The 17,507-nt window shown below is 33.8% G+C and overlaps 4 protein-coding genes across 4 annotated transcripts in view; 1 reads left to right on the top strand and 3 right to left on the bottom strand.

The window, feature by feature from the left end:
* Positions 1–170: 170 nt before the first annotated feature.
* LOC115452477 lies at positions 171–7,810 on the bottom strand. The gene is made up of 4 exons (XM_030181021.2): positions 7,425–7,810; positions 6,315–6,407; positions 5,632–5,738; positions 171–5,296 (listed from the first exon to the last, which is right to left on the bottom strand). The coding sequence occupies exons 1-4, from the start codon at positions 7,617–7,619 to the stop codon at positions 5,215–5,217; spliced, it is 477 nt and encodes a 158-aa protein (XP_030036881.1). The 5' UTR covers positions 7,620–7,810; the 3' UTR covers positions 171–5,214.
* A 721-nt stretch (positions 7,811–8,531) lies between these two features.
* LOC115452481 (mitochondrial import inner membrane translocase subunit Tim22) lies at positions 8,532–10,629 on the bottom strand. The gene is made up of 3 exons (XM_030181026.2): positions 10,246–10,629; positions 9,779–10,042; positions 8,532–8,667 (listed from the first exon to the last, which is right to left on the bottom strand). Exons 1-3 carry the CDS (start codon positions 10,472–10,474, stop codon positions 8,579–8,581), a joined length of 582 nt encoding a protein of 193 aa, XP_030036886.1. The 5' UTR covers positions 10,475–10,629; the 3' UTR covers positions 8,532–8,578.
* Positions 10,630–10,866: 237 nt separating this feature from the next.
* On the top strand, positions 10,867–13,030 carry LOC115452483. The gene is made up of 4 exons (XM_030181028.1): positions 10,867–11,079; positions 11,448–11,601; positions 12,201–12,367; positions 12,839–13,030. The coding sequence occupies exons 1-4, from the start codon at positions 10,971–10,973 to the stop codon at positions 12,976–12,978; spliced, it is 570 nt and encodes a 189-aa protein (XP_030036888.1). The 5' UTR covers positions 10,867–10,970; the 3' UTR covers positions 12,979–13,030.
* Positions 13,031–13,205: 175 nt separating this feature from the next.
* The window catches only part of LOC115452482 (putative metabolite transport protein HI_1104), a 50,671-nt gene continuing 46,369 nt past the window's right edge, over positions 13,206–17,507 (bottom strand). The window contains exons 10-11 of the mRNA XM_037436836.1: positions 16,809–17,006; positions 13,206–14,954 (exon numbers count right to left, since the gene is read on the bottom strand). Coding sequence (XP_037292733.1) covers positions 14,800–14,954; positions 16,809–17,006 — 353 coding nt within the window. The 3' untranslated portion in view covers positions 13,206–14,799. The remainder of the gene's footprint in view (positions 14,955–16,808; positions 17,007–17,507) is intronic.

The following is a 17,507-nucleotide window of genomic DNA, read 5'->3' as shown; positions in this document are numbered from 1 at the left end:
TACTTCATAAAGATGGCATACGCGCGCTAATAGTGTTGCCATTATAAAATACGAAAGTCATAAACAATAAAATATTTTTGGGCACAGGAAACCGCCATTTAAATGTTTACGGCGTCAATTTTTGTGAAGTGACGTCAGCAATAATGGGTTGGTTGCAATAACACACTGAATAGAAAAAAGTTATTATAATAGCACATAGCCTTATAATGCAGGTACATAATACAATAAGTAAGTACTTTTTGAGCACAAAGTAAATTAAATAATTATATTACGCAGTGTTCCAAGACCAATTGTTTATTTTAATAGAAAAAAAAAAATAATTATAAAATACATTTTTGGTCGTTTTTTATTGAAATTATGTCTTCAATTTTGCATTCATAATAAAAATTAATCAAGCAATTAGCTTGATCTATGGCTCCGACTGTCCATACATAGATGGAACGCCATCCTAAACATTCATTCTTAGTGGTGCTTCCGCCATTTTTGACAATCGCGTCATTCAAATTGCAACCATATACGTGTGCACATAAAAACGTGTGGTTACACTGGTTGTAGCCGACCAAGGCAACCAACGATAATACGTAAAATTACTTTTAATTTCAAGTATCGGTCCATTGGTTTTGGAATGCGTACAAATGAATCCAAATATATTTTATAATACTGTAACGTGCAAGTTCGTGAGGAAAATAGTGAAAAGAACATTTTAAGATTAAAAAGAAATACAGACATTAAAATCCGAACATCCAAATATAGAAAATAATGAAGGCAAAATATAAACTAAATTATAAGTAATAATTTAAAATTAATTGTACATAAATGTCCATAGATCTTTGAATTACAAATCCCTTATAGGCTCTATAGCTTATCTATGTTAAGCGTTTCGTTAATCAGAAAATAAAAAAAAAAAGAATATAAAAAGTTTAAGTATTCTGTAAGGGTCGGCGCATATATGACGGAGTGCAGCGCAGAGAATTTTGTACTATCAAACTGTTATCGACACTATTTCATTGTAATAATATTCAAAACCCAATAACACAAAAATAAATTGCATTACATTGATGTATTAATTTATTTTGAATATTATTTCAATGAAAACAATGTCGATAATAGTTTAAAAGTAAAATCTTATCTGTGCCTTGCTCCGCCATAATTGCTCACGCCTTTGAAAGCGCCGTACATACATGTTTTTTATATTCAAAGACATGTCTTTTAAAACTCATTGTAGACATCATGCTTATTATTTAAACAGACTTTTGCCATTACAGGTACGGACAATCAATCCCAGAATACGAAAATCGACCAATCAGAATAAACTTTGATTGACATTATTAGTACATTTCATGAGTTATTCCGATTGATTTATATTTGAATCGACCTGATAGTGATTGGGATTATTAAATTTGGCTGTAAATAGAGCCATTTGCAATTCTCGAGAAAATGATTTGACTTACAGCCTCTAAGGGTCACAATATTGTCTCCTTAATATTAAAAAAATACAAATCAAATAAATACAAATACATTCACACAAAAATACCGTAGGTAGTCTATATTGTATTGTCCAGAGCAAAGCGTAAGTAACTGGTGTAAAGATGAACAGTACAGCATATATCGATATACAGTTGAAATCGAATATCATCGGTTACAACGGCGTACCGGTTATAACGAAGAAATGGCGAGGTGCCATCCGAAACTATATAAACACCTATTTTAACATATCCCCGTATTTCATCTATATAACGAGACTGTTAAAGCGAATATCATCGAAATTTATCGGTTACTAGTTAACCCGACAGACGTTGTCCCGTCTTAACTATGAATTTGCAGCGCGCATTCTGTCAATCGCTGACAGTTATTTCAAACAATTGACACTTATATAAAATTAATATTTTTGTAAAATTTTCTAATTTTCCGCGCAATTTTTTGATTTTTTTCTTTCATAAGAACCTTTTCCTGACAATAACAAACACAACAACAAAAAAAATAGTGAAATCGGTCCAGCCGTTCACGCCTGATGGCGTGACCAAGAGAAATAGGGATTCATTTTTATATATATAGATAGCGCCCACTGGTCGTATTTTATCACTAAGCCAAATTATTTTAATCCTTATTGTAATGTAATAAGTCACAATGACGCAAGTATCTATTATTAATTAAGATAGGAGAATACCCAAACCTAATCTACCCTTTAAACGAACACTTAAGAGCTTGTTCTCAGTTACTATCGGACATAGCGATCGGACTAAGTGGTCCCTTCAATATCGTATTAACCGGTTTCATTGTATGTCACAGCCTGCCGATGCAAGCGATAGGTCCTGTGACAGATAACTGACTCCACACCAGACGTATTTACTTGGCATTCCTGACGTTTCTGATATTTTGAGAAACTTGAACAGTCCAACTCAAACTTATATGTTTTTTTCCGTTACTCCGTATTGCTTTATTTTAATTTGATAAATTTATTTAGTTTATATACCGAATGTACCCTTACAAAAATTGGATCTCGTGCTCCCTCCAATTTACCAACCCTCTCGGGTACGCGAATCCGTCTAAGAAACCTTTTACTAAAACCCATCATTTGAAATCATGTCCTCAGCAACGCAGCCTTTTAAAGGAGATTAGTTCATCGATGCCGTTTAGTTTTCGACGATGTATAACTGATGATATATTTATAAAGTTGTTTATACCAAACCTCTAGATTGTAAGAGCTGTTAATGAAAGGCGACATGAAGTTTGGATTTAGTTACTAATAAAAATAGAGACGCCTATACACGTTTCCCTCGCAGAGTAGTGTCAAACGAACAAAAATTCATGATGCATTATAGCGTTCACTAAACTTATTCGAAATTTAACCAAGATAACATTTTCAGAAATCCTTCACTTATTATTGTTTGGGATGGGAAGACAAGGTCATAGAACATGCTTCCCACTCTTTCTCTTGTATTTAATATAAATACTTTGTATATAATTTATTTATAGCCTCTGAAGGCATACGACCAGCCTGATGGTAAGTGGTCACCGTCGTCCATGGACGTTGGCAATGCTAGGAGCACAGCCAAGCCACTGCATACCAGGATAAACATTTACCATGGCACAATTGTCAAAGATGACTTTCAAATCAATTTAACCGTTTCTGTGCCTAATCAATAGGCAGCTTTCAATGACCCTTAATGCAATCAACATACTGTTCATCTTTACATAGTATAGTATAAAACCTACTTATGTTAATAAAATTATCTAATACATATAAAAAGACGTGAATTAGAAGCAATACAATTTGGCATTTATAATACTGGATATGCAATTTGATTCATTAAAAGATTTTGTAGAAAACGTGTAGACTTCAGTTTAATATTGGTGTATGTTCTAGCGTGGTTTATGATAAAGTATAATATTATTCGCATTAATACGAACTCAGACGTAGTAGAACCGTGCGTTTCCCATTTGTAATATACGTATATAGACGTCTTATGAAATATGCCCAGACATGTGTAATTTTCTTATCGTTGAAATAGAACCTTTCGCACATTCGAATCGAGCATGCATATCTGTGGACAGGCATTGTCCATGGATTAGTAGACTCGTTAAATGTATTCACGCTGTTTGTTGGTGAAACTCATGCGCACTCATTAGAAACATGACGTACGCGCGTGTAAAATTGATCGTACCGAGCGTGTAGTTACTTACCGACGTACTGACGTAGAAAAACAAACTTCTACGCACTTCAGATATGTCTACTGTGGAAACGCGGTTAGGACGTCATTACACGTCTAGCCATATTTCAATATGAATTTGTCGTTATGACGCTCGCGAAAAACAGTACATATAAACCAGAATAATTCACATACATTCAACCGATTACAATTAATAAAACCTAGTGAAATAGGAACGACGGTACAATTGTTTAAGTCTAGATTATCATTAAAATGTCGTTACCTCGCAGCAAATAATAAGATACAAGATAGCACCATTCGAATATCTAACATTCAACTGCGTGTGTGAAAGCGCCTTTATCCTTACCATCCGTAGGGTAATGTCATTTTACAAGTGTAAAACACGAATTTTGATCAAATTCCCGCAATATTTATTGTCTGATATAATACAAGAAAAGGGATGTATTGAATACAAAGACCTTTCACACAACACAATACAGGCAATCAGCATTATTTATATCAATAACAATTGGCAATTATTGTTATAGACACAGTTTTGGCTGAAACGATTAACAATACGATTTTAATAAAAAAAGGCGAAGGTCGTAATAACTAACAGCCTCAAGGATCATGATCCGGATAACTCTAATAAGGAAACAAATTCCCCATCATTATTTTTTTTCTATATTACCTTGCTTTATTTTGGTGACTTTAACCAGCCTGAGAAGAAATATTCCCTTTGACAGATATGTAATTAGGGGCTTGATATTATATTTGTGGCATCAGGACACGATTTTATATCATTTTTTTCATCGTCTGGCAACATTCAATTTTGCAATCTAAATCTTTTCCTTTGACATTCAAGACGGAATGAAACCGCGACCAGCGCGGCACACCCGCCGACGCGAACATTGCTTACATTAATATTTTTTATATAAAAAATACTTCAGTGCAATGCATTCGCTTACTCGCTTTAAGACATTTCCATCATTTTTAAACATCCATGCTTTAATCGTTTCCAATAAACAATCCCAAACCTAATTTTCAATCTCATTCTGAGAATGAACAAATCAAACTATTTCATTTAAGTTTAGTTGCAGAAAAAATATTTTCAATATGACTTGGTTCCACAGGTGGCATTAACAGCCGTGTAACAATATACGATCCGAATCGCTTTTCTCGATCTATCTCAAAAATGGACCAATCAGGACAAAGTTGTTTTTGACGTGCTTACAAATGAGCTATTTTTAATGGTTTATTCTCGGAATCGGATTGCAGATTGAGATCGGGATAGATTATTGAAAACGGCTGTTAGGTACATTTGCCATTTAAAATTTTCTAATTATTGCTTAGGAAATACACGTACCATTGGACATGACTTGGTTGACAATACCTATACCATCTCAAAACTGTGTCAAAATAAATACTAAATAAATTACTTGACCGTTTATGTTCAGGCCTGTTCACTTTGGTATAAATAAAGCTGACATACTCACGAAGCCAGTCTTACATTAAGCGGTGGGATACAGATTGTGCGTATTGCTATTATTTAAAAAAAAAATTATCAATGGAAAAGGGCCCGCGGTCTTTTCTTGGCTAACATGTGCCATGAATGCGCGACGCCTTTGCGACGTTTGGGCGACAATCTGGAAAAGAATATACATAAAACATGAATGGTGAGCATATTTTTTATGAGTCATATATTAAAACTAGCCGTACTCAAAATTTCATCTGTGTGGACTTGGTCTATTTGCCCTTGCAGTTTTATAGGAAATTGCAATTTCTTAAGATTATAACTTTCCGATATTAGATAAAAAATAAAGTTTATATTCTGCTGCCAATTATAGTATGAGCATCTAGGAAAACTACATAATCCAAGTAGTATCTTCAAAATAATTTTTATTATCTATGATTTCGTGTAAATGTTTTTATCCCTAAGGGATTGTTACATGGGCGAAAACGGCTTCATCATAATATTTACCCATGATCCGGTGTGTCAGGCATATACGGCGACATTCTGAAGTCGCGGCTGTGCGGAGTCTCGATCCCGAACGGGCTGTATAACTTGGTGGGAGTCCTGCCTAATATCTGGAATATGCAGTAAATAAATATATTTCACTATACAGCTCAAGTAAAAATATTTTTAAATTAATTTACTAACTAATTAATTAATGTTCAGATTTATTATTATTAATTAGGATTGTACATGCAGTGTAAAACCCTCCATAGTGACTTACATATTATTATTTTTATGGGATTTTACACAAATGTGTTTCTCCTCACAATGGAGGGTACGAAAAGCATATTATTGTTAATCACATATACAGGATGATTTTTTAGATGGGGCAGTAAGGGTACATTAAGGCCGTTAAAGTTTTAGCTATAATAAAACTTTTTTAGGAAACTATCATTTACTCATTAACATCTGCATTCAGTAATTATGAAAAAAAAAACTTATTGAGAAAATGAGAAATTTATGCAAAAACATTTGATTCTCATAATGATGGACACTCCGTGGGACCATTCGAATTTTGACTTATGAGGTAAAAATTTAAAACAATTCACCAAACTGATTGTGAGAAATAACCGTGCAAAACAAATACATTTTTCATAGCCTGGCAAGACTTTATAAAATCTCTAATTTTACAGTTATGTATAACTCACCTGTTTCTTCTTCATGACTGGCGTAGTGGGAGTCCTGCACGGAGACCCAGTCTCTGTTAAACGGTGTCGACGCCTACCACCAAGTCTGAAATGCTGTACAAAAAATTTAATGAATAAGATTACTTTTATTCACAGTACTAGGTTTTGTATTCTTGATCATAAAATCCGGTGTGTTCAGAGATGTAGCTACTGCGGTGTCAGCTGTATCAATGATACGGGGCCCCTGAGACTTGGGGTCCCACTTGGTTCATACCTACATGGAACTAAGCAGGCGTCCAAAAGTTGACACTGCCCTAAAGAGCTCCCAACAAATATAGATATAGGGCGCCTCTATGGCAAACTATGCTTATGCCTTGCCCTCATGGATTCAATTCTTCTGCAACTAATCCATAAAATTCGGGCCATTATGTGTGACCAAATAAAATACTAAAAGAATCAAAGATCTTTGAGAAATAAAGAAGACAAAAGATTTAGAATTAAGGTATCTCTTACAACAGTAAATGCAACAGCTGTTGGTTTAATTATATCATTCATTTTATTAATTTTAGTATCTATTAGAATTATTCTGTATTAGAGAAGCCCGAGACACATGCATAGATTGAGGGCTACTGTCAACTATACTATACACATTATGAATATTACCTTAAATACTTCTATATCCTAAGTTGGGTAACTACAGTGGTCTGATTAGTATTCCTACAATTTAGCCAGTACAATACTATCAAGCATCATCTTAATCACTCAATTGTGTAGAAAGCAGGCACCCAATTCATCTCTAGTTTGAGATGAAATAAATACTTTTCTGACTGAAAAATGTAACATAAGCGTTTCCGTACTCAAAGCATGTCTTAGTGATAATATATTCTTACACCCGATACAAATTTTCGACTGTTTAGCTAGTAGAAAATATGTACAAAAATTGGCGAAAAGGCAATGAACTCCATATGCGTTGCGTGTACAATATCGATTGAATTTGAAAAATGTAACTATGGTAACTTTAAATTTCTATATCTGCTTGTAAAGAAAAGCCTATAATACCTTTACTCATCTATTTAATTAATTTAAATTTAATTAATACTTAGGAAAATAATTTAAAAAAACCGAATTTACCTGCGACAAATTGCCGAATGTATTTCTGACGCTCCGAAACGTTCTAGAGATTTTGTCCGCGCCGGACTGCAAGGCACGACGTGAGTTAGCGAACGATGTGTTCTTAAACAAATTTTTATTATAACAGCCTTCAACATTCTTCAAACTCTCCCTTGTAGGAGAATCGATACAATCTTTCGCGAAAGGATCCTTCATTTTCAATGAAAAAACACGTATCTATCTTATACTATGCCTCAAAATGTTTCAAATAGCTTTTTATCAAAACCTAATAAACTGTTCACACTTCGATACACATTTTCACCGTTTTTCACAAAAAAATAAAAAAGATCGAAAGCACAAACGTCCGTTGGTTTTGTTGATTATTTTTTGAACGGAAGTAGCATCATGTCGTTATTATAGCGGATATCAATTTTACTGCATTGGAAGTGAGTCTTTTCGCCATTAGAAAAAAATTGTGTATTTACTATCGCGCGATTCGCAGTATTTCAATGTTTGTAAAATATTATATTGTCACAGTAAATACCATGTATTTTAATAGCTATGTAGCAGGTCCAGGAAAAACTATGTTCAAATGTGTGGCAGTCTTTGTTAAAATTTTTGTCTGTAAGTATGTGGCGCCGGCATAATCTTATTATGTTTGACTGCTTTGGTGGCCTAGTTAAAAGGCGTACAACTATCGCGCTGAGGTCCTGGGTTCGAATCTCGGGTCGGGACAAAAATAATTGGATCTGGGTTTTTCCATCTTAAAAAAAAAATACTCAGTCACAGCCCGGAGCTAAGTTGGCGGTGATACCCCCGTGCCTTGGAAAGCACTTGATGCCGTTGGTCCTACGCCTGATCACTCCGGTCATGTCGGATTGTCGTCTCACCAAACTGAGAGTAAAAGAATAGAGAGTGCACCTGTGTATTGCGCACACACTTGTTCACCATAATATCTCCTACATATCTGGTTGATGTCCATTCAGATTGACCACTTTGGCCGAAATTCAGCTGGGAGAGATTTATTCATTATTTTGTAAATAATTTAAACTAACTATATGATGAACAATATTAAATACTCTTCTAAATTTGAATTTATATTACAGGTATAATAAAAAAAACATAACATATGCACTAAATATTTATTTCTAACAAATAACATACTATGTAAATAATCATGAACCACGTTGATGCATGTAGTAGTCGATTACTGTGGAAAATGCAGCGAAGCCCGCGGCGCCGAATATACCTGCCTTTAGTCCCCCTAGACAAAAAAACAGTGTTTTATGCAAATAATATTAACCGTCCAATGTTTAATCAATACTTTAATTCATCTCTGACTTGATAGATAAACAATTTTGTGGATAAATTTTATTTTATATTCTTAAAATTGTGATCTTTCCCTTTTTTTTTATACAGGTCAATTCAGTTTGTGAAAATATTTATTTTTATTTTTAGATTTAGAATTTATACATTTGTTTTAGAATTTATACAAGTCTTTAAATACTTAGTAGTACTTGTATGTGTCTTTTGTTTTAATTGCGATTTGAGTTTTTGGGTATCATTTTGCAAATTATCCTTTTTTTTTTATCACAAATAGTGCATGTTGTGACTGCCTTAAAGAAGGTGTTACTCTTAAATTTTATAATATTGTTTTTCTTTTATTTAGTGTAAGCAACATTGTAACAACTACTGGCTGTCCTAAATAAATAAATAAACAATACTAATACTATCAACAACTTAAAATTATTAAAGACTACCTAGCCTCCCCTGAACATTTCCAGAAAAATCTTAAAAATTATACTGCCTTCAAAACCCACTAAAAACTACAAAATAATTTAACATTACCTAGGTGGTATAAGTTTTTATTTTTTGCATCTTTGTGTCAGTAAAAATCTGTATATGTTGACATCATTTTAAGAGTTTTCTGATGTGTGTCTGAAGTAAAAGGTCCAACAAGAATGAAATTTATATGGGACCAAACAGGAAGCACCAGCTTTCATATAAAAAAAGAATCATTAAAATCAGTTCACCCAGTGAAAAGTTATGTGTCTACCACCTTACAATAAACAAAACTCTTTAAATTAAATATTGACGGTTGAAAGGCTAACTTAAGACTTGAGCAACATTTTTTTTTGAAAAATTTTGATTAGTTTTAAAAAAACATAGAATAATGTACTGATTTTAAATATGTATGAAACGTTGAAAGGCTAATTTAAGACATAAGCAAGATTTTTTCGAAAAAATTTGACTAGTTTAAAAAAACATAAAAAAATGTACTGATATTAAATATTTATAAAACTGTCGTAAAAAAATATTGCTTTAGTTAGTTAGCCTTTCAATATGAATATTTTTAATGGTAAAAAAATAAACACCTCTTAACCCAATAAGTCCTCCAGTGATCCCACCAGCATAAGTTCCATTTTTCCAGTCAGATTTCCCTCTCGCTGTTTCTATACAACATTCAACGCCAGAGAAGACTGCACCAAGTATTGCAAAGTTTTTTGCATAACTCATCATGGAGTTTTTCATTTCTCGCAATATTTCTCTGGCTGTTTGATTTTGTTGGGCCATTGGGTCCGTTACATTTGGCATTAAAGAAGATGTGAACAGACCTACTGCTGCGCCGAGACCATATCCTGAAATGCAAAATTGCATCATCATCATCAGACTTTGTTATGATTATTGGTTGAAATTATTATTAGTAATAGGAATCAAGATAAATTAAATACATGATTATAATTTATTTTTTTTATTACTATAATGTTATCATACTTTTTTCTCCTTTTTACAATAGGTAAATATTTTCATTTATCATTCATAGTAGAGCTTGATTCCTTACCTATAATACAACTGGTCAATGATTTGAAAGGACAGCTCTCAACGGTTGCTTCGATCATTTTCTCTTCGTTTGTCTTGATGATCACAGGACCCAATATTCTTGGTATTATAATATTTTCACGGAATCTTAAATTGTTCCCTACTAAATACTTTGCAAGGGAGTCGTAGTCATTTTTCTCCATAAATTTAACTAGATTTGGATCTGTGGGCGGCTTTTTATATTCTGTCATTGTCTTCTGTGAAACTTTTGCACAATATTTATACTAAGAATAGTCAGGTTATGGAGAAGGGACCAAGTAGATGCCACTAATAAATAAATATTGATCGACAAATTTGTCGATGTTTAAATTTTAATTTGTAACCTAAAAAATCCAGCTGTTCTTGACATTAGCGCATACTCCTTTTCACTCAAAAATACTCAATGACTTAATAAAAAATAATAATTCTCACAGGTAAATCCATCAACTTGCTTGTAAAAGTCTTTTAAAAAATTTGCACAATTATGTATACTTGTTTTCTTTATGTATTTTTGAAATTTAATGTTGTCTTATGGCTTGGCAGCATGGCCTTTGATCTTAACCTATTCCGAGTGGAACGAATAACAAAAATAATATCCGTCAAAAGTGTTAATACCTCAGTTAATACCAAACAATACTGTCAAAAATCGTAAATAAAAGCCGCAGGCACGTTTTTATTTTTTTTTCACAGATATATTAGTAAATAAATATGTCAGATTCTTCAGAAGAAGAAGACTTATCAAAGTTCAGAGATGTAGTGGACAATTCTTTTGTTAATAAGTCAAAGATTATTGGCAAAGAAGAATCAAAATCAGCAGGCAAGTTGCTTTCTAAAAAACATTTTTTTTATTTATTTGTCTGGTGTTATCAATGTGCAGTTTGAAATAAAATCTCTATATTCTTAACACTGATTTTCCCACACGTACAGCATAGGTAGATACTTAATCAAAAAATATCCACCGAATTAGTATTTATTTTTTCGACATGGGACAACTTATTGGTTACCACTTGATATTGCCGACAACTGATCTAGATTAATCGTGGAAGTCATAATATAAAAGAAAATAAAGCAGTTACAAATATAACTATAACAAAACACAGGCAATTTTTAAAAACCAGTGCGATAAACTTATGTTGAGTTTCAATCATTTATTTGTTTCTAATAAAAGTCCACTTCACATTTCAGATAAAAATTTAAAATCCGAGCGGTATTTAGAGACGTCAGCTCATTACAATGATGTTGTTGTGCCAGAGGAAATGAAGAAACGAATTGGTGCCAAAATGTCAGCCATTATACAGAGAAATGTGGAGTTTGTAGAAGTGGAACGAAATATGAATAAGTATGTTGTTTAATTCTATGCTATAATTCCTTACTTTTATATGTATCTGTCTGAAGTAGATAGTTATGGTTGGATTGTACATCACAATGCTATGGGTTCAATACGTTATGATCAATGTGTGATCCAATATTCTTATTTGGCTCTGGGTGTTGTGGTAATAGAAGTTCTTCTTAACTCTGTGAATGTCAATTGTTCCCTACCAAAATTTTGTGGCTAATCTCAACCTAAATCAGCCAAGTATGCTGAAGGCGTTAAAGTACTTAAGTGTGTGTGGAGCTAGGACTCCAAGCTGCAAATGGGTAATTTTTTAGATAGAAAAATGTAGTCACAATAATTTTTGGCTTGATTCAAGATTCAAATCCAGGACTGGAAACGGTAGTTGTATTTGTAAAACACTTTCCATATACCCTGATGTTGTAGTACTATACTTAATAATATCTTAGTGTCTTTATTTTCTGATTTTACTTTAATTGTAACTTGTTTTTAATTGTTCCATTTCTGTTTTCTTTTTTAATAAAAAATTACATTTACTTTTGCTCTGTCTACAAATCGGTTCACATAGTGTTTCTTGTTAATAATATATTATACTGTTTTTGAAGGAAACGCAAAATAAAAGGTGGTGTGAAACTATTTAGAAGTTCAGATGGATTTCTCTCGTGCGAAGAGCCAAAGGACACATATACAGAAATACACAACAGTGAATCAAAAAAGATTAAGATAAAGAAGAGGCAAATTGATGAAAATGACAGTAACTTGGATGATAGTGGTAAGGCTATTCATTGAAGAAAATTATAAAATCTATCGCACTCATAATAAAATTATGACCCATTCCAAAATTGCCAATTTGTGGGAATCATCAAACAACCAATTTCTGTTTGCGACCTTTTAGTTTTTTCCCTTTTTTTTCATGCTATAGGTTTTATATTTTACCTATCTTTAATAAACTCAATTTTATAGCAACTTCAAAAAAAAGGTAGCAAACAAAAATTAGTTTTTCTGACTGCCTCAAATTAACAATTTTGAAATAGGTCATTATTTTATTAAGAGTGCAATATATTCTGTGCTTTTCCCGATAAAAAATATCCTTCTCCTAGTTTTCATAAAATAGAGTTAGTAAAATTTGTAGGATAGAAAGCTTCTATGTTAAGCAAGTTGTTTCAACCATAACCATTTGCCATACAAAGTGGCTATTCTAAAGATTGTTTTTTTTTTAATAACTTGCTTAAATACTTTTCAGAAAAAATAAGCTCGGCGACTGTAACTGGCGAATATATTTTGTCAAAAGAGGAAACAAAACATTGGAAATCAAGGAGAAAAGAGAAATTATTTAAATACAAGCCATCTTCTAAGAAAAATGTACTGATCTCTGTTGAATAACAATAATCTAACAGAATATGTTTGCAATAGTCAATAAAATCTAAGAAATATATTTTATGCATTTTTTTCATAGCTCCTCTTAAAGGGATGTTTTTACAGGTCAATGGGACGATGTTGATTTCTTGTTGCATTGTGTTATCCCCTTATTAAATAATATTATTTGCTAAAACCTAATTGACTCAATTGCTTTAAAAGAATAATGCAGGTGGTTAAATAATAAGTAAACATTACTGAAAACATTTTATTTACAATAATCACTTAATTAAATAATAAATATTAATTACAAAACTCATTTATCACATTAAAAATTCAACATGGTTCGTAATGATTTGAGTGATAGCCAATTATTAATATTGAAAACTTGGTTTTTAAATTATTTTTTATCTGATTTAGGTCAATGTATTTATAATATTTTTTTAAGAAAATTGGCCGATTTCAAATGTGAAGACATTTTGAAACAATAACTTATTGTGTAAATTTAATCTTGTATTCACTGGGCAACAAATGAGCTAAATACAACGCATATCATGAGACGTTTGTTGCGGGTCATGTTGCGCGTCACATGTTGCTTATCAACTGTTGCCTACGAAATACAAAACTTTATTTACAATATAACGCACAGATGTCTTATACCGTAAAAATAATTAAAAATATAAATTAAAACGACTTAAACTAATTAGGAAGACTTTCGGACATAACAAATTGGTACATATTAAGTACAGTTTTGTACTTTATTGCACATCAAACTTACCATACTATGCTTGTAAACACTGTTCCAGAAAAATACATTAATTTATGCAAAAATATTCGTTGTGTGTGACTGTAAGTACGAAATTCGTTTTTTATAGGAAACATTTCTACAACTTGTCACCACAAGTCACCGATTTCAGCAACTTGTTGACCGAGTTGCAGATTTTTGTGCTTCGAATTTCGTATACAGAGAACTAGTTGCGATATTGCTTTATTTTATTTGTAGTGTGTAAATCAATATTTAGTTGATTTGATAATTTGGAATAGGATATAATGGCGCAATCGTCGGTATCTAGAAGCTATTCCTATTTAAATTGGACATGATTGAATTCACAGAGAGTGAATGTAGCACATAATGGATTCTAAAAATATTGAAATACGTGTTATTTTTAAACGAGAGTCATAACACGCTAGATCTTTGAGCTACGTAAGAAGGCCCTTTTGAGCAAGTATTTAGTAACTTTGCACTGCAGGTTAAGACTTTTTGCAGCAATGAGAATATAATTCTCTAAAATAATGGCCATGATTATCTAAAAAACCTCTATCTTAATATCCTTTACATAATACCTTTACAAATAATGAACTTACACATTTTGATAAGAACACATACAATAACGCATCCTAAGTAATTTTTTAATGAAAATTTTAGAGCACTAGCTCTCACGGCATGGTTTGTGGAACTGTATTTTCACAAGCTTATAATAATTATCACATCGTCAGGTAATTTACAAACGGACATAATCCGTTATAATCAAATCTTTGTCTTTCACTCTATTGACAGTGTTATTAACAAATAAAACCCAAAAAACACGTTGGTCCCAAACTAGAATGTTCTCTATGGGCGCCAGATTTGGTCCCAAACTAGAATATTCTCTATGGGCGTTAGGACTTGTCCCAAACTAGAATTTTCTCTATGGTCGTTGGATCCAAACTAGTAAATTCTCTATGGGCGTAGTCCCTTGAAAGCCGAGATATTCGGCTTAGTGCTTTTGAGTTTAGAATGTCGATGAACACGTCTGTCATGGAAATGACGTCAGTCGTCACAGATCCAACCTGTATGTAGATTGCATCTTAAATTCTAATCGTTGAAGTTTTGTTACTTCTGTTCGGTAGTTCGTCGTGTGTGAATGCTCTGTTGTCTAGACCGATAGGTTTTGGTGTTTCTTCTTCTTTCTTCTCCACTGGACCGTCCATAAGGAACATTGTGAGGAAGAAAATGATGCTACCTGTAGACACAATTATATAATGATTACATAGTAGGTACAAACAATTTTAATGGGCTGGACACGTTTAATCTCTACTACAAAAAGCAATGTCTAATGAAAAAGTGGCAATCGTATTGATTAAGTCGGTTGGAGTATTAGCTTCATCGGTCAGAAAGCAACGTAAAGTAACAGCTGCTCGTAAATTACATAGAGATCAAAATACTCCTTATTCCTTGCCTTCAATTTATGGGCGGTGGAAATTGTACAGTGACCATATTTAGTGTTATATTTAGTCATTGCCCGCGGCTCCGCTCGCGTTATAAAGTTTTTCAGGCTAAAGTTTTCCGTTATAAAAGTATTAGTTTCCCGGGAGCCTATGTTTTTCCCAGGGTCCCAAACTGTCTCCATACCAAATTTCATCTTAATACGTTGGGTAGTTTTTGTGTTTAACACGTTCAGGCAGACCGATGCAGCGGTGGACTTTGTTTTATAATATATTTTTTAGAACTTTTTAAGAGGAACAATCCCGTCATCATTATTGTTGCATAACTTTAACCGTTTACGCAGCGCACGCAACGGAAGTTCTCAAAATCATAATAAATTGTCCCCGTTTTTGCAACATGTTTCATTACTGCTCCGCTCCTATTGGTCATAGCGTGATGATATACAGCCTATAGCACTCCACAAATAAAGGCCTATCCAACACAAAACAAATTTTTCAGTTCAAACTGGTAGTTCCTGAGATTAGCCATTACTGCTCCGCTCCTATTGGTCATAGCGTAATGATATATAACTTAGAGCACTCCACGAACAAAGGGCTATCCAACGCAAAAATAATTTTTCAATTTGGACCGGTAGTTCCTGAGATTAGCCATTACTGCTCCGTTCCTATTGGGTATAGCGTGATGATATATAACCGATAGCACTCCACGAACAAAGGGCTATCCAACGCAAAAATAATTTTTCAGTTTGGCCCGGTAGTTCCTGAGATTAGCCATTACTGCTCCGCTCCTATTGGTCATAGCGTGATGATATATAGCCGATAGCACTCCACGAACAAAGGGCTATCCAACGCAAAAAGAATTTTTCAGTTTGGACCTGTAGTTCCTGAAATTAGCCATTACTGCTCCGCTCCTATTGGGTATAGCGTGATGATATATAGCCTATAGCACTCCACGAACAAAGGGCTATCCAACGCAAAAAGAATTTTTCAGTTTGGCCCGGTAGTTCCTGAGATTAGCCATTACTGCTCCGCTCCTATCGGGTATAGCGTGATGATATATAGCCTATAGCACTCCACGAATAAAGGGCTATCCAACGCAAAAAGAATTTTTCAGTTTGGACCGGTAGTTCCTGAGATTAGCGCGTTCAAACAAACAAACAAACAAACAAACAAACAAACAAACTCTTCAGCTTTATATAATAGTATAGATTTGGTGATTTTTAGAGACTTTCCCTCCCTCACACCGCCACTACAACTCCTGTAAGCCAGGATCAGCAGTGGTGTGATCACGCATTTTATGACACCGAGCGGTGAAGCTCGGCGAGTCTCAGGGAAAACTAATTTGTTTTTATCCCACAACGAAATTAATCAAATAGAAAGATAGGGAGGACTTGAAAATATTAGTTGTCCACTTCCCTCCATAGCAAAGCGGGTGACAAAATAATGATCTAAGGAGGCATTTTAATCTCAAGTATAGGGACATTTACAACTAGATAAGCCAGTTGTAAAGCACCAAGGATAAAACTTAAACGAAAGGGTCCTATCACGTGAGCTGTTAGATTTGATTACAATAATAGGCATGGCAAAAATGCCGGAAAACACGGAAATTTCGTCTAGGTGTGATTATGAAGGTGATTTGTTAAAGTACTCACTAATGCCATAAAATCCAGCGTAGAAGATCATGATGGCCTCCCTGTAGCCGATGGCCTTGGACACAGGGTCCACCAGGATGGGCAGGTTGCCGCCCACGTTGTTCATCACGAATAAGAACACGCCGACGGTCGTCGAACGGACGGATAGCGGCACTATTTCCACCAGGATTGCGAACACGATGCCGAACCACATTTCAGCTGGAAAGAGATTTTGTTGTCACATATATAGGGTCTTTTTTCCATTCTCAGTGGAGTTTTTGTTGTCACAGTTAACCTTTGCCAGATATGTGAGGGTCCCGCGTGGCGAAAACGTTTTTTATGAATTTAGAAAACTCGATGAATGCCTCAGTGGCGTTGTATTGCCTTTATATAAGATCTTGGATCGGGCAAAGTGATATTGGGTTGTTCTGCTCAGCATCAGCCCGGACGCTGGAATTTGTGTACGTATGGCGATAGGTATCTTCCTATCAGATTATGGGACGCAACACATATCACGAAAAGTGAGTGCTGTGGTGGCATCTCTGCCTATACCTTCGGGCATAACGCGGTGATGTGTGTTTGTGTGTAACAGCAAAACAGGTATTCATGATTGTAGGTTTATGTGATTAACCAAATTAGGAATTTATTGACGTTGAAAGCCAGCGTGCAGCTTTTTGGTGTAATGACAAAAATATATACTTTATTATAGATTGCATCCTA

The sequence above is a fragment of the Manduca sexta genome, chromosome 9 (genome assembly GCF_014839805.1).
Source record: "Manduca sexta isolate Smith_Timp_Sample1 chromosome 9, JHU_Msex_v1.0, whole genome shotgun sequence".
Taxonomy (NCBI): domain Eukaryota; kingdom Metazoa; phylum Arthropoda; class Insecta; order Lepidoptera; family Sphingidae; genus Manduca; species Manduca sexta.
Note: the sequence above shows the minus strand (reverse complement) of the source record. Positions and strands in the feature narration are given on the sequence as shown.

Coding starts and splice junctions, on each gene's coding strand:
- LOC115452477 (XM_030181021.2), bottom strand. CDS start 7,619: ATGAAGGATCCTTTCGCGAAAGATTGTATCGATTCTCCTACAAGGGAG. Junction 6,408..7,424: donor CATTCGGCAATTTGTCGCAG/GTAAATTCGGTT, acceptor TTTTTTGTACAG/CATTTCAGACTTGGTGGTAG. Junction 5,739..6,314: donor CAGTCATGAAGAAGAAACAG/GTGAGTTATACA, acceptor TGCATATTCCAG/ATATTAGGCAGGACTCCCAC.
- LOC115452481 (XM_030181026.2), bottom strand. CDS start 10,474: ATGACAGAATATAAAAAGCCGCCCACAGATCCAAATCTAGTTAAATTT. Junction 10,043..10,245: donor ATTGACCAGTTGTATTATAG/GTAAGGAATCAA, acceptor TTTGCATTTCAG/GATATGGTCTCGGCGCAGCA. Junction 8,668..9,778: donor AGGACTTATTGGGTTAAGAG/GTGTTTATTTTT, acceptor TTTTTTGTCTAG/GGGGACTAAAGGCAGGTATA.
- LOC115452483 (XM_030181028.1), top strand. CDS start 10,971: ATGTCAGATTCTTCAGAAGAAGAAGACTTATCAAAGTTCAGAGATGTA. Junction 11,602..12,200: donor GTGGAACGAAATATGAATAA/GTATGTTGTTTA, acceptor CTGTTTTTGAAG/GAAACGCAAAATAAAAGGTG. Junction 12,368..12,838: donor CAGTAACTTGGATGATAGTG/GTAAGGCTATTC, acceptor AATACTTTTCAG/AAAAAATAAGCTCGGCGACT.